At 45.2% G+C, this 14,736-nt stretch overlaps 1 protein-coding gene across 2 annotated transcripts in view; it reads left to right on the top strand.

Annotated features, from left to right (window-relative positions):
* Nucleotides 1-14,375, top strand: part of CMTR1 (cap methyltransferase 1) — a 28,691-nt gene extending 14,316 nt beyond the window's left edge. For both annotated transcript variants that reach the window (XM_074818133.1, XM_074818132.1), the window contains exons 11-24: nucleotides 73-169; nucleotides 1,388-1,520; nucleotides 2,077-2,256; nucleotides 2,658-2,714; nucleotides 3,683-3,740; nucleotides 4,394-4,462; nucleotides 4,637-4,768; nucleotides 5,274-5,396; nucleotides 6,105-6,196; nucleotides 6,808-6,876; nucleotides 8,306-8,353; nucleotides 8,907-9,019; nucleotides 9,575-9,683; nucleotides 11,394-14,375. In XM_074818133.1, the coding sequence (XP_074674234.1) occupies nucleotides 73-169; nucleotides 1,388-1,520; nucleotides 2,077-2,256; nucleotides 2,658-2,714; nucleotides 3,683-3,740; nucleotides 4,394-4,462; nucleotides 4,637-4,768; nucleotides 5,274-5,396; nucleotides 6,105-6,196; nucleotides 6,808-6,876; nucleotides 8,306-8,353; nucleotides 8,907-9,019; nucleotides 9,575-9,683; nucleotides 11,394-11,526 (1,413 nt within the window). In that variant the 3' untranslated portion in view covers nucleotides 11,527-14,375. The remainder of the gene's footprint in view (nucleotides 1-72; nucleotides 170-1,387; nucleotides 1,521-2,076; nucleotides 2,257-2,657; nucleotides 2,715-3,682; nucleotides 3,741-4,393; nucleotides 4,463-4,636; nucleotides 4,769-5,273; nucleotides 5,397-6,104; nucleotides 6,197-6,807; nucleotides 6,877-8,305; nucleotides 8,354-8,906; nucleotides 9,020-9,574; nucleotides 9,684-11,393) is intronic.
* The last annotated feature ends 361 nt before the right edge of the window (nucleotides 14,376-14,736 follow it).

Raw genomic sequence — 14,736 nt, 5'->3', positions numbered from 1 at the left:
GTAGCTATACAGAATCCTTTGCTTGACCAACAGATTTGTGAAAATACTAATTACATGCTATGTGCTTTGCAGGGTTTCTCAGTGGAGGGTCAGGAGAATCTGCAAGAAATCCTAAGCAAACAGCTCATGCTTTGCCAGTTCCTTACAGCACTGTCCATTGTCCGGACAGGTATGTTTTAGCCATTAATCTTCTTCCTCCTTCTCTAAGGTGGGAGTGGCATTGTGGAAGGATGTTGTAGAGTTTTTATTAGCATGCCATGAAGTCCGCTCTGCAGTGGGGCGAGTTGAGCGTGTGCGTGTACAACCTGAGATGAGAGAACTGGGACAGAAAGATAAGATTATCTGTGTCTCTTCTGCTTTTAATTAAAAGCTTGAGGTAAAATGCATTGGTTTAAAGCTCTTACATTGTTACGTTATGTAGCTGTCTTGGGCTAAGGTCGCTACTTTGATAACTGGACAGTGTATCTGAGTTTTATGGCACTGGCTGGACCAACTGCTTTCTGAATATTCTAGCCGGCTGGTTGGAACAGAGTGTGCTGTTTATCCAGTTCGTCTTTACCTCTGATTTGTGGCTTTTCTCCTTTAAATCTGCCATCTCTCTGATCGGAACAAGACGATGTCTTGCATTGTCTTAGCTGTACCTCATCATTGCCAAATGATGGACATTACAGCTCTATCTGATTTTGATGGCTCCTCTCTTCTGCTGAGTTTAGTTAGCATTTGGCACTGATGCAGAAGATAAATGATAACATAATGAACGTTTTTATCTTGTGCCCTATGTTTAGAAGTACCTGAGGCAATGATCTACTTAGCAGGTCTCAAATGTGATACGGTAAAAAGACCAACCTTCCTTAAGTCTTTCCTGTCTGGGTAGCTAATGGTTCTGTAAGACTGACTGGTTTTTGCTTGGGGAAATTGGGAATCTTGTTTGAAGGCAAGGGGCACCATAGACTCTTTTCTCTCTAGACAGTGAGTTATTCTGTTTAGGTAACATCTGTTAGTTTTCTTCTCCAGCCTGAGGTTTCTTGTTGCACGTATCGGAGCTCCTCTTCACTGAGGCTTTTACATAGCATGCTGCCATGCCAGAGGGCACAGTCTGGGCCTGGAAGGGGAGGGTAGGGGGTGGATAGAAGATTTGCTTGTGAGACAGCATGCATACTGACTTGATCCTGGTCAGGGAAACGCTTTTCTCTTTGCTGCAGAGATATGGGGAAGATGGTTCATGGAGCCCCATTTGTCCCACTTCATGAATATGTTTTAGATGCTGTTTAATTGTACAGAAACACTTACTAGTTCTACAGAAGAGAAAGGTACCGAGGTGCCTGGTATCTCCTTGTTTCCTTATAATCTGCTGATATCGGTGTGCTTCCTTTCTTTTTTTTTCCAGGAGGACATTTTGTCTGCAAAACCTTTGACTTGTTCACTCCATTCAGTGTGGGACTTGTTTATTTGCTGTATTGCTGCTTTGAGCGAGTGTGCATCTTTAAACCTGTGACAAGCCGCCCAGCTAACTCGGAGAGGTGAGATTCTTGGTCATGAGGGACTACTGAAGAAACCCTGTCCTCTAAATACAGTGGTAGACGGATTTGGGTAAGTCTAGCGGAAGCTCTGTGACCTGCCTCAATTGGCAACTGTCTTGGAGAAGGAAACATTTTAGATGCTTACCAAATTACGACGCTCGACAAGGTAAAGAAGATATTTGCCAAATTACCCTTCTGGGGAGAAAGCAGTGGAACTGCATATATAACAAATCCTGTTTTGCATGAAACAACTACGTTTCCAATAAAGCTAGAGCATATTATGTGTGTTATCATTGTACCTGTCAAGTTTAACAGAATTGGTTTACTTCTTGAGAGAGATCTGTGGGGTTTTTCAATAGGGTTGAGTTTCCCAATCTTTCCAGAGTGTAAAAAATGTACAATGACTTTGTGACAAGTAAGATTGCACCTTCCTAGGGATACCCAGGAGGAAAGAATTCCTGGGATTTGGGAAACTGTCCTGTTAATGGGAATGTGGCAGGAAAGTTGGCTGTGTGGAAGAATTGAACCCACATGATCCCTCTGCCTTGCTCTATAGGTACGTGATATGCAAAGGATTAAAGCTAGGGATTGATGACGTGCGGGACTATCTCTTCATGGTGAACATCAGACTCAACCAGCTGCGCAACTCTGATGTGGATGTGAATCTTGTTGTCCCATTGAACGTGATCAAAGGCGACCAGGATTTCTATGATTACATTGTCCAGTCCAATGAAAAGTGAGTGCCCGTGGGCAATGAGGGCTGCTGGCTGTAGGCAGGTTAACCAACATGCCTTTCAGTTGTAGCTTCTTGCACCCATGGAGGTTCTTGTTGATGCTGCTACACTGCTCTGCTTTTGCTCCCTGAGAGGCTTAGCAGGGCAGAGGGACCCTGTGCAGAGAGAAATGCTGTATACTGTTTGGCTTCTGAGTACTGTGTAGAAAAGAAAGGAGGCTACTGCCTAGTTCTTAGCAGTGGTCTTCCTGTCACTTTGAATCATGTTGGCAATGATCCATCCTTGCTCTGAGGATCAGAGTGGCTTCCTCCTGTTGTCCCAGCACTCTTCCTTGTTTTGAACCGTAGAACAATCTTGGTGGTGATTAATTTGCTCCCTGACTAAAACTTGTCCTCTCTTTCAGCCACTGCAAAGTTCAGATAAAGGCACTAGCCAAAATTCGTGCCTTTGTTCAAGACACGTGAGTATATTTTTCTGACTTGCGGTGAGGACTGAATTAACCTACTATAAATGAATTGCTTTGCCCTTTAATGTGTTCTTGATTTGAGCTGGTACTTGGCTTGGCCTTTGGAGCCAGGAAAGAGAATAGGGCTTTATAGGCAGCTCAGTTTGTGTCTCTGCTTGAGTTATTTGCAGAAATGTGTGGGTGGCTGGAGGAGTCCTGAAAGTTGATGGTCTATTATCACCCTTGTTGAGAAGGCTTCCATGCATTGTATGATTTCTGATTTACCATAAGTGGGCCTGCTTCTTAGCAGGAATGTAAGCAGAAAAGTAACTCCCAGCTGGTATGTTTGATTCTATAGTAACCATTGAAGCTGGGTGTGGTTCATAGCTCTTCGTTTTCCAGGGGCAATTCAAAGCATCAAAGTTACATACCTAGAATTACCTGAAGCTTATTACGGAAATTTTTTACATAAAACTAAAGCCATTGCAATGTCTAGGTGTTTCCCTGGCATGACTTCTTTGTTGAGGTGTCATTCAGAGATAATACATAGTAGAAAGTTGAGTGAATCTGGTAGTCAGGAATTATCTAAGAGTGAGTCCGAACATTGACACTGGTTTTTGTGTGGTCTTCATTGCTAGTTGTAAATAGGGCAATGTACCCAGCTCTTGGAGATTAGCATAAATTCATACAAATATGTAACTTCTTGAAAATATTGACAGCCAGTGCTACTTTCATGAGATGGGGTAGTGACTGCTAATCAGTAGTGCAGACCATGAAACAAAGCTAAACATGGGGATTGGAGATGGGAGGAGGGTGGGGAGGCGGAAGGCAGCATCCTCTTTTGTGTAACCTGTTGAGGAACAGTGGATGTTTGTCATTCCCAAGCCAGACACTGACAGACACAAGTTTTATAGGGCTGGAATATGTAATGCTGCAAGAGCAAGGAGGTTTCACCATCTTAACAGTCCGCTGTCTTTCTGTAGGACTCTGATTGAGCCACGGCAGGCTGAAATCCGAAAGGAGTGTCTCCAGCTATGGGGGGTAAGTCAGCTGCCAAGCAGGGAGGTTGTGAAGGTGTCTTTGCTGTGGTGAAACAAGAATGGAGCTGCAGTACAGACAAGACTTTCTAGCCAGAGATTTAATATGTTGTCTTGTGGGAAAGTCAGAGACTGTTTCAAGCTGTTTATGTTAGCAAACAGGATGTTTCTGTTTCATTATGTGTATGGCTTAACTGAGCAGGCTTCTTTGATGCAGTTGAAATATTTTGTTGTACACAGAGTGAACTCAGCACCTAGTTCCCAAGCAGCAGAGCTCTCCAAAAGGTCTTGTTTTATGAGTCTGCAGTTTCTCTTTCCTGAACTTTTTGACTGCAGTGGGGCCATAGATATGGCAGTTTCACAGGCTAATCATGTGTCTCTGATGAAACAGTATTTCATCAAAACATGCATGAAATCAAAGATTGAGCCTGAAACTTTCTGAAGTTGCCTGTTGTTTACTGTGAGGTGCGGTATGCCAACGTTAAATTTTAGAAACCAGTGAGACGTTTTACTTGCCAGATGACCTCTCCAGCAACTGGAATCCCAAGAGTGGGAGTTTCAGGGGGCAGGATGTTATGTTGTGTGTTGAAACCAGAAAGGTTTCTATGAATGTGCCAAAGAATAACGCTTATTATCAGTTGTGTGATTTGTTTTCAGATTCCTGATCAGGCTCGTGTTGCTCCTTCATCTTCAGATCCCAAATCCAAGTTCTTTGAGCTGATCCAGGTGAGACCTTACTCAGAAGCTTGTTCTGAGTCCTTTCATACAAATGGAACTTTCCCCCAGAGGAATTAAGAGATGAAGAAGCTAGTCCTGGGTTATCGTTTCATGTAGAAGTTGCATTTACCTACCTGTTGATGTGTTGTGTCTAATTTGCCTTTTCCATACTTTGCTCTTTAGGGCACAGACATTGATACCTTCAGTTACAAACCCACTCCTCTGAATTCCACTACTCTGGAGAAAATTCGCCAAGTGTTAGATTATCGGTGTATGGTGTCTGGAAGTGAGCAGAAGTTCCTCTTGGGTCTAGGGGTGAGTGCTGAGAACAGTCTGGGAGTTTTGCTGGTTCATTTCAATGCTACTATACTGCCTTGCAGTTTCATCCCATCCTTTCCTGTCCTCAAAGGCCAGAAAGGATCCCCATCAGTGGTTCCTGGGACTGCTAGTTATTTTATGTTTCTTTCTCCTGACTTTGCTGCTTTTCACACTAATTAACCCTGGTTTTGTAATTGCAGCCTACATGGAGACCTGTACTCCTGCTATTGTCTCTAATTATCTTCACTGTCCTTTTAAAGGTGTTCTATTTCTGGTTCTTTGTCTGGGTAGGAAAAGTCACTGGCTGATTAGAATCAGTGGTTTTGTTCCTTTGCTGTAGAGATTAAGGTTCTTCCTTAAAACTTCTGACAAAGAAACTGCCTGTGATGGCCTAGGACAAAAAGATTCTCTGAGGGCTGCTTTACAGTTGGTCAGAGGTCTGTCCTTCACCCCTGCCCTCACGAAGCTTTGGCTAAATCTTGATTCTGCCTTCTACACACAGAAATCACAGATCTACACCTGGGATGGTCGCCAGTCAGATCGATGGACAAAGCTGGATTTGAAAACTGAGCTGCCACGAGATACCCTTCTCTCTGTGGAGATTGTTCATGAGCTGAAAGGAGAGGTAGGAGGCTATTCTCTCCCTTATCAAGTGGCTGCAAATATAATGAGCAGTTTTGCCTATTCTCTGTAAGATACTGCAGAATAAATGTTCCATCTGTGCCAGGTGCAAGTTTTTTTGCATATGATCTTTAGAGAAACTATTCTGGATTAAGTTCCTTCTTTCTGTCCAGTGCTAGAGATATGAGCTTTTAAATATTATTTTGAAAACACTTTGGACCTGATGTGTTGCTGTTGTCCTACGTGCAGCCACAGATGATGTTGCCAATGTGTCTTAATGTGTTCTGCAGCTCTTTGGGTATATAACTGCTCAGTAGTGATTTCAGGCCTTAGGGAAAAGATTGTCATGGTATATTCACAGTGTAAGATATTGCTGCCTGGGAGTTTGCCTGTCCTCTGGTACCTCAGATAAGGATGCTGTAGTGCACTGGGCTTTGTGCTGTGGTACCTGTTAAGGCACAAAGCACTTCTGATGGCAGCTGTGGTCCTGCCCCCTCTCTCTTCCCAAAACAGAATGGTGTAGTTGAGATACACCAGTTCTTGGAGGATAGCATGTTACTGTACAATGGGCAGCAGGGAATTTGTGTGCTTCTGCTATCTGGAAAGGTGCTTTCTTGCTGGAAGAGAGTGATGTCAAAAAAAAAAAAGGGCTATAAATCAAAGCTGAAATAGCAACAGTCTGAGTAGTAAGTCTCTGTATTGCCCTCCCTAGGGGAAAGCCCAGCGAAAAATCAGTGCCATCCACATCCTTGATGTCTTGGTGCTGAATGGCAATGATGTTCGAAAGCAGCATTTCAACCAGAGGTATGTAGGATCTGGAGAAACTTCTTTCTTGTACATGAGTAGGAGGTGACTGGGAAACAGCATTCACACTAAAAGCAGAATGCTGAGCACGGGGAGACAAGTGCATTCAGCTGAAACACTGCTATAAAGATGAACTGTGAATGAACCCGCTCTGAAGTGCATATAGCCTTTTCCAACTGTACGTTCTCTGTGTATGAGGGCAGGTCTAGCTCCTTTCTTCGTCTGGGGTGAACCAGGCACAGTCTGGGTGAACTGAGCATCCTGGGAATGTGAATGAGCATAGCTGATAACTGGCTGAGGGAGAAGGAATGAGCCCCTGTTTCCTTCCCCAGGGACATGATGTCTCTACTAGTCCTACTTTCCTGCTGATACATCAATGTGTTCAGCATCATGTGGGCTTGTAGAGGAAGCTGTGGAGACCCATTCCTAATGGATAAAGCCAGTATCACGGGGCACTGAACTGGGAGGGCAGGGTGATAAGAGTCTTGCTCAGTATCCATTTGGCTAGCATGTACTGAAGTGTCTAATCAGTTATTCTGCTGAAACTGTTACCTACCTGCTGTGCCAAAGATCTTGCTAAATTGCTGGATTCTCCTTGCGCTTTCATTCAGGATTCAGCTGGCGGAGAAGTTTGTCAAAGCTGTTTCTAAACCTAGCCGGCCAGATATGAACCCCATCCGGTGAGTGACGACTCCTTCCCTCAGCCTGGCATGCTTTGGTTTCAGTGTGTTGGAGGATGAAGATAAGGAACTGAAAGAGAGTTAAATTTCAAGCTGAAATTCATAGTTCTGTTATGCTCAATGGAAGGAGGCTAAAAGCCCTTAAAATAGCTGAGATAAAGGTTGATAATGGAAAAGTTGTGCCCTTCTTTCACATATCAGACAGTCCTGTTTTCATCATAGGTGGATTGGCTGGTGCTGACTTCAAATATGTGCTATAGTATGTCTAGCGCTCAGTTAGCTTAATCATTGCAAAGACTTCTATGTCCTCGTCTGCCCTGAAGGGTCAGCAGCAGAACAGGGATGCTGATTTTTAGTAGATAAATGAAGTGCTGATCAGCATTTACAGTTTCTAAATGCTTAGCCTGAGGAGAAGGCTTTAGTTACAATCCCAAGAAAGTTCCTGACAAAGGGCTTCAGCTTTGGTTGCCTCCTGACCTTCCATTTGATTAATTCTGCTACAGTGAAGCATAAGAGCATCATTGTGCTGGGTATCAGATAGGTATTGTGGAAAAAACAGCTTCTGTTTCAGAAGCTGGAAGTGCCGTGATATTGTGAGAGAAGCTGGAGGAAGGGAAAGAGGATGCTTTCCTCAGTGGCTTAATGAAAGATGAGTGGGATCTCAAACTCAAGACAGACAGTTGCAATAATGGAAGGAGCTCAAAATGTTGGGGAGAGCTGTAGAAAGGGGTTGTAGAGGGGTTCTTTGCTCTTGTGAAAAGGTGTTCAAGCTGTGCTCTTTGAAGCCTGATGCTTGTAGCAGTGTGTGGGAAATGGGGGCTGGGGTGTCAGATCAGAGGCAGTGTTTTTGAAATTTCCCGATTGTCTTACGGTGTCTCAGAACAGCAAAAACAAAAGCAGTCTGACATACGAACAATAACTCCAAATCATCTTTACTGATTTAAACAAACAAACAAACAGCTGTTTTTACCTCATGGTGACTAATGAGTTTGTGGTGTCCCTGAGGATAATAATGATGAAGATGAGGCAGTTTAGTTTTACTGCGTGACCAGCATGCTGAGGCCAGAACCTGCCGGGGGCTGACCTTGGTGCATTTACCTCATGGGAAAACAGAAGCGCCCGATTTTCATTGTTCTTCCTTTTCTGTATATTCAGCCTGAGGTAAAAATGCACAGCTTCCTTAGCATCAAGGACACTGGTGTGCTGCTTACAGCAACCCACCATGAGCATGCAGGTGTCAGGTTTTCTCAAGCCAGGAAAAATGAGGCACTGGAGCATAAGATTGAGGAGAAGAGAGAACCTCAGTCATGTCTGACCACCTCATGCTGTACAAAATGAACTGTTTGGCAGCTCCCTGTAGCTGGGACAGAAAAAGAGGGCAGTTTAATTTTTTTTTTTTTAAATCACATTTTTTCCTTTTTCCCCCCAGAGTGAAGGAAGTGTACAGGTTGGAGGAAATGGAGAAGATTTTTGTGAGGTAAGTGACTGGCACAAATAAGAGACTTCAGGGCCCATTGAGGCTGTCAGCCACCAGTGGACAGGAATAGGAGGGTTGTGCTGATCTATGCTTGAGGAGTCCTGGAGAAAGAGCTGTTAGAGCTCGTGCAGCCGGTCACTGCTGTTTCTGAGATGTTGCTGACTCAGAGCATCATCCTGATGCCATAGATATGGCCAATGCGCTTTACAACAGTAGGAGTAGCAACAGCGCTTGAATTTGTGTGCAGAACTGTTAGTGTCTTCATGGGAACCCCAGTTGAATTAAGTGTGGTAGATCATCACAGAGTTTTCATTGCAACCCTCAGTTTGCTACCTGATCTAGACAGCTCTGGCTGGTTTCTCTAGCCACGTGTGGGAGGGGGAGGCAAGAGGCTGAATTCTCCAGGAGGGGATGATTTTGTCCTGTCATGTGCAGTACTGTCAACTTTTCACTGTGGCACTCTGGAGAGGGTGTGCAGGTGGTACCTTGTGTGCAAGAGGATGGTAAAGGAAGAAGCAGGGAATCTCTATTACTGCCTTCTCTCAACATTCAGGTTAGAGATGAAAATCATCAAGAGTTCAGGGGGAATACCCCGGCTGTCCTACACTGGCCGAGATGACCGGCACTTTGTGCCCACAGGACTCTACATCGTACGGACTGTGAATGGTAGGAAGAGAGAGTCCCTGCTCTTATTTAACTTTTCTTTGTATCTTCAAGTAAAAAGTATTAACCAGGCTCACCTCTATTGTAACGTGGTAAAAAAGCTAATGGGAGTATCCCAGTGGCTAGAGATTAACTGTTTGCATGTAATGAGGGTAGCTTGGATTTGGATAAGGTTTAGGGTATTTATATGTTAGGTTTTTCTGTTGCAAGTTGATTAGCTATTGTGTGGGTAATTTCATTTATTTACAAGACTGATGACTTTCTTTTTTAATGAGATCATAATTTTTCATCAAGAAAATATTTTCCAGAGTAATAGTACATGGAAATATCCTATTTGGAATGTCAATGTTTAAATGCAGGGAGAAGGGAGTTTTCTCAGTGAATAGAGAACAGCTTGGAAAGCAGGTCTTCTTGGGGGAGGGAAGGAAAAAGGCGTAAGAGAAGGATCACAATTATTCTTATAGATTCCTCCTCCCTGCTTGTGCTATATGTGTGTTTATACTGTGCTTTTTTTTCCCCTTTTCATTTTCTGTCTGATCCCTGTGATTCTTCTGCAAGATCCCTGGACAATGGCATACAGCAAAAACTCCAAAAGGAAATTCTTCTTCAACAAAATGACCAAGCAGGCGACATATGACCTCCCTTCTGAATCCATCGCACCCTTTCAGTGAGTACAAGCCAGAGCTGAGGCTATGGAAGGATAACTGTGTGTGTGTGCGGAGGGGGTGTTTGGAAGGGAGTTCAGGCATGTTGTGCTATGTTCTTGCAGTCGTTTGCAGCTTGGTCACCAGCAGGGTATGCTGCAGAAGCTGGCACCTTCTCAGGAAACTGCTGAGCTGGATTTGTGGATTTTGCAATTAATTGCTATGAATAACACATATCTCACAACTTTGTTCCCCTGTCTGCAGCAGAGTACAAGTTACCGAACCTCCCTGCACACAGGGAAATGGAAATTGAGCCCAGCAACTGTAATTTGCTGCATCTCTGTATTTTAAGATGCTTGGTTGTAAGTTGCTAATTTAAAAGCAAATGCCAGTTCATTTAGCCCAGGCTATGGAATAAGCTGTAGGTAGCTGGGAGCTGTTTAAAGAGAGAGTGAGAGAGAAAAGCAGCAGCTCCTTGGGAGAGGATGGAGTGGCTTGTCACTGAACAGTCATTAACAGTGTGGCTGCTGAACCCTGTCTGTGTCTATTGACTGCTAGGCTAAGGCCATGCATGTCTGAAGTACAGCAAATCCTGAGTCTATGTGACACCTCGGGGCTGATGGGTGGAGATGTTCTGCACACCCTGCCTTCCGGTAGTCTCAAGAGATGCCCTCTACCACCACTACCCAGGACTCGGCCTCTGAGCAAGAGCTTGATCCTGATTTTTCTCATTGTGAATCTCCTTACCTTACAGCAGTGCTCTTAAGAATCCTTAAGCATTCCTTAACCCGCTAAATGGAAGAATGGGATGTGGTTAGTTCTGCTCCCAGTACTCTGAAGTAGGCCAGCATGAACCTGCATGAATGGCTGAGGAGGTGGAGGGAGCTCTTGTGGGGGACTCCAGAAGGGATGTGTTGTGTTGTGGTTAGTGAGTACTAATGTGTCTGTAATTAGCCATTGACATGTGCTCTTGTCACTGTGCTGGTACTGCTTTGTTAGAACAGTAGCACCAAATAAGCTATGAATATTAAGTGTCAGTAATTGTAGAAAACTAAAGGCTGCTGTGTTTGCAGTAATTAGCAGCTCTGTTTTCATTATGGCTGGGACTATGTTGATGCAGTGAGGGAGGGCTGTGCTTGGTGGATGGAGTGAGATGGCATTTGTAGGACCAGAACTCTTGGCAGCCAAGAGGAGCTTGGTTATTTCACATGAGGGGAAAGAGGGGATGCTCCTAGCTGCTTTTGTACAGTGTGAAGCCCTGTTCGTTTGCAGAGCTCCCTAGGACAGCTATTACTGATTCTGGTAGGTTTGTGGTGTGTGATTAGATTGCTGCTGCTGGCAGACTTTCTAAATTCTTCATGAAGGCCTTTCCATTGCCTGCAATGACAGTCATCCTCTCAAAAACCTGGGGGGGGGTAGGCTTTTCCCTAATGACCTGTCTCCTTCCAGCAAATACTGCACTGAATTTTGAGTGAAGCTAGAATTAACAAGTTTGTTTCCATGGAAATCTCTTAGGCTTGGAAGTTGCTGTATCTTAAGGGCTGTAGAGTTTGTAAGGTGAATGAATGTATGTACTGTTTTTTTTCCAAGGCATGCCTTAGATAGAATATCTGTGTGTGGCTCCCATTGCAAGGGCAGCTGTCTCTGTAGCGCACTTTGTGGCGAGGGTGACAGTGTTTTCCTTCCCGCCCCCTCCCCCGCCAAACTAATCTTGCTCTTCTCTGTGCCCACAGTGTCTGCCATTACAGCCGCCTCTTCTGGGAGTGGGGGGAAGGTGTCAAAGTGCACGACTCTCAGAAAAGGCAAGATCCAGAGAAGCTATCGAAGGAGGATGTCCTGTCTTTCATCCAAGCGCATTACCCCTAACCCTGCTCTCTTGAGGGGTGCAGGGGTGGCTGAGCCCAGCTTGGATTCTTCAGGGACTGATGAGATTGGGGAGGCTCCACAACTTCTACCCCGGTCTTCTCCAGAGCTGATTTCCTGGAGGTGAATGCAGGAGGGGTGGTATGCAGAAGGCACAGGACAAGGCTCTGCCCTGGCAGTGTATATACAAGTACGGCCCAGGTAAGCACCTGCTGCCGGAGTACCCATGGTGACTCCTGAAGCCAAGGCCTGACGCCCTTTTGTCCTGACCTACTGCATGCATGAGGCCAAGGGGCTGGCAGCTTTCTTTGCTCCTGTTCAAACATTCAGCGAGGTTTGTGGAGCTCTGTGTGCCCCAGAACTCTCCAGGCTTGTGCTTCCCTGGCAGCGTGGGAAGGAAGCAGAGATGTCTTGGTGGCAGAGCTGGATAACAGCACATTGAAGCAGCCCTGCATCGTTCCTGGCAGCTATCTGTCTCCTCGGCCTTGTCAAAGGCCTGCCCAGTGGAGGGGGTTAACTCATTGCGGAATGCTAGCTTTGGGACACAAGTATGTATTTTTGTTGGTGTCTCCAACACTTCTGCTTATCAAGGCACTTGGCTGGCCACTGGCAATTCCTGTGTGATGGTGTCCTGTTGGACAAAGGCCAACAGAGGTTCCTGGCACAGCTTTGAAGTGCTTGGTACTAGGGCTTTCTCAGACCTCTAGAAGCTGCTGTGACAAGGATTTCCCCTCTCCAGGTCAATGACTGATCCTGAGCCAGCAGCCTGAGGTTAATTTGTGAACGTGTCTGTGCTGAGACCAAGGTGCTTTGATTCTTGGTACTCAACACTATTACCCAAATCTTCAGGGAGGAAAGCAGATGTGGGAGGGAAGACACAAGAAGGTTGTGATGCTGGAGGTCTTTGGAGGAAATGATGGGAATGTCTGACTTAATTAAAAACACCCCAGGGCTTCAGTGAAAAGAGATCTTGACTGTGACCATGTTGGTTAATCAGAAGAAAACCTGTCCCCTGACAGTGCCCACTGGAAAGGTTACCAGACTTTCCTTTTTAAATGTCAGTGGGCTTTGAAATCTTCCATGTCTCATTTGACCCTGGAACTCCATCTGGGGTGAAGGCACAGAGCTGTGAAACTCTCAGCATGGTATTTGTATGTCAACAGACTTCTCCATGCACTTCTGTGCTGGGCTCAAAGTAGTCTTCTGTTGTGTGTTTTACCTTCACTTCTGGCTTCCATGGCACTTTTGCCAGGTCTTCCACATAAATCAGAACACACAGTTGACTGCTTTTGGCCAAGCAGCAAAATTGCCCTTTTTTTGTTGTTCTTGGCTTGTTTTTAAATACAGATTGGCAGCAGGGAGGAAACGGATTTAGGGGTTGTCTGAACTGTGCCTTAAAGAAAGCTATAGTTCTCCTAGAATCTGTAGCAGTTGTTTAGATTCTTGTTTCTTTCTCTCCACACCCATATGTAGGATTTGAACAAGCTTTATGTAGCAAGACATGGAAATTCTCACTTGTAGGCATGTGGGTGCCCTGTACCCCACCCGAAGCCAGAAGAGGATGGCATGTTGTAGAAGTCCCACCTCTACCCTTTAAGGCCCAGCATCACGCGTAGGTTTTGTGCTCATTCTCAGCACACAGATGAATGTCATCCTACAAGTAGGCTGTGCTCTCTGAGCCTGGAGCATTTCCGTGTCTTCCCAAGGAAACTGTCTCCATATAACCATGTATTAATTCTCTACAGTTTGGTATAAATGAATTTAACAGCTGCAACTCCTTGCACCAGAGAAAACTATACTCAGGCTTGATAACTGCAGAACCACACACCTGGCTAACGGAGCAGCACAGAAGTTGGTCTGTTGGTCAGTGGAAACTGGAGGAGGCAAAGGACGGGAGCTTAGCGTACAAATAGGCAGCCCTGAATATTGTGCAGGGAAGATGTTCTGTTTCTTCAGCTCTGGCCAAAAGTGAAGTGGGTCAAAGCTGTTTTTTCCACATTTGTCATTATTTAGTCCCCAGTCTACCAAAGCAGCTGAGGGACTGCATGCTGTTAATGCATCCTCTTGCTGATCTGTAGACCCCCTCTGCTCTGAAGCATCAGTAAAACATGTGTGAAAGAAATGGTGGCCCTTCCTGTCCCGTCCCGTCCCCCCCCCCCCCCAACAAGAGGCCTGTTACTGGCAGTTTTGTTTTGGCAAAAGCACTTCCATGAGAGATGAGGATGATTCTCTCCCAGTGGGCAATAAAGAACCTCCCAACTGTATGGTTTTCAGGTCTGTGGACAGTTGGCCTTTTAAACCAACCAGTAATTTGAGTTCTGGTGCTTCTTCGGCCTGCCCTGAGGCTGTTCCAATGCCAGCAAAGCATGCTGCTCCCTCTGCAGGCTCCTTTGCTCAGTGTTACGTCCTCCACTCAGGGCTTTGGTCTCCTGTGGGCTGGCAGACAGAAGGGTGCCTAGGAAGTACACTGGGGTGAGTGTAGGCCTCCAAGGGTGCAAAAAAACCTGGTTAGCCTGCAGGCTAGCTTTTATAAACAGATACTTTCTGTTTACCCAGTTGCTTCCAGCTCCTCCTGATTTTAATTTGCTTTTATTTTTAATTTGTTTTTGATGCACTGAACCTTGATTCTGAATCCCCCTTCAAGAAGGCAAGCATGAGCTACCATGCTATGTGCTTCCCTGCTGCAGGGTAAATATGGAAGGATTATGTTGGGAAGGGGGGTGAGGAGGGTCTTGCTGAAGGGAATGTTTATGTACATTAATTGCACAATGTATTGTTATTAGGCTGTGTATCATTTTGTGTTGACTTCTGCTTTCATTGTCTTATTACCAATACAGCCCCTTCCGTTCAAACCAGTGCTTGTTTACTTTGCTTCCCACAGAATTCTGGCCAGTGGTGTGTGTGGAGATGGAGAAATGCCATGCACAGTTAAATTTTCAAGGCTAGTCCCCTTTAAAAGGATTTCCTGGCACATTAGAGCACACTAAGGGCTACCTAGTGTATGTTACTGCAACAGAATGAGAGGGGACTACAGGGGATAGTCTCCAGCACTCTCCAGTGTGCTAAGCTGCTTTTCCACCTCAAGGAAGCAAACACTCCAGTAGATTCTAGGCCACAACAGACCAATAACGCAGTGCTGAGACCTCGCTGACCAGGGATGTTAAGCGCCTAACCTGACATAGGCTTACTGTGGGGCAGTGTGTGCCAACAGGG

Source organism: Strix aluco, chromosome 3 (assembly GCF_031877795.1).
Source record: "Strix aluco isolate bStrAlu1 chromosome 3, bStrAlu1.hap1, whole genome shotgun sequence".
In the NCBI taxonomy this organism is placed as follows: Eukaryota; Metazoa; Chordata; class Aves; order Strigiformes; family Strigidae; genus Strix; species Strix aluco.
The sequence above is the reverse complement of the archived record's forward strand: the minus strand, read 5'-3'. Positions and strand labels throughout refer to the sequence as shown.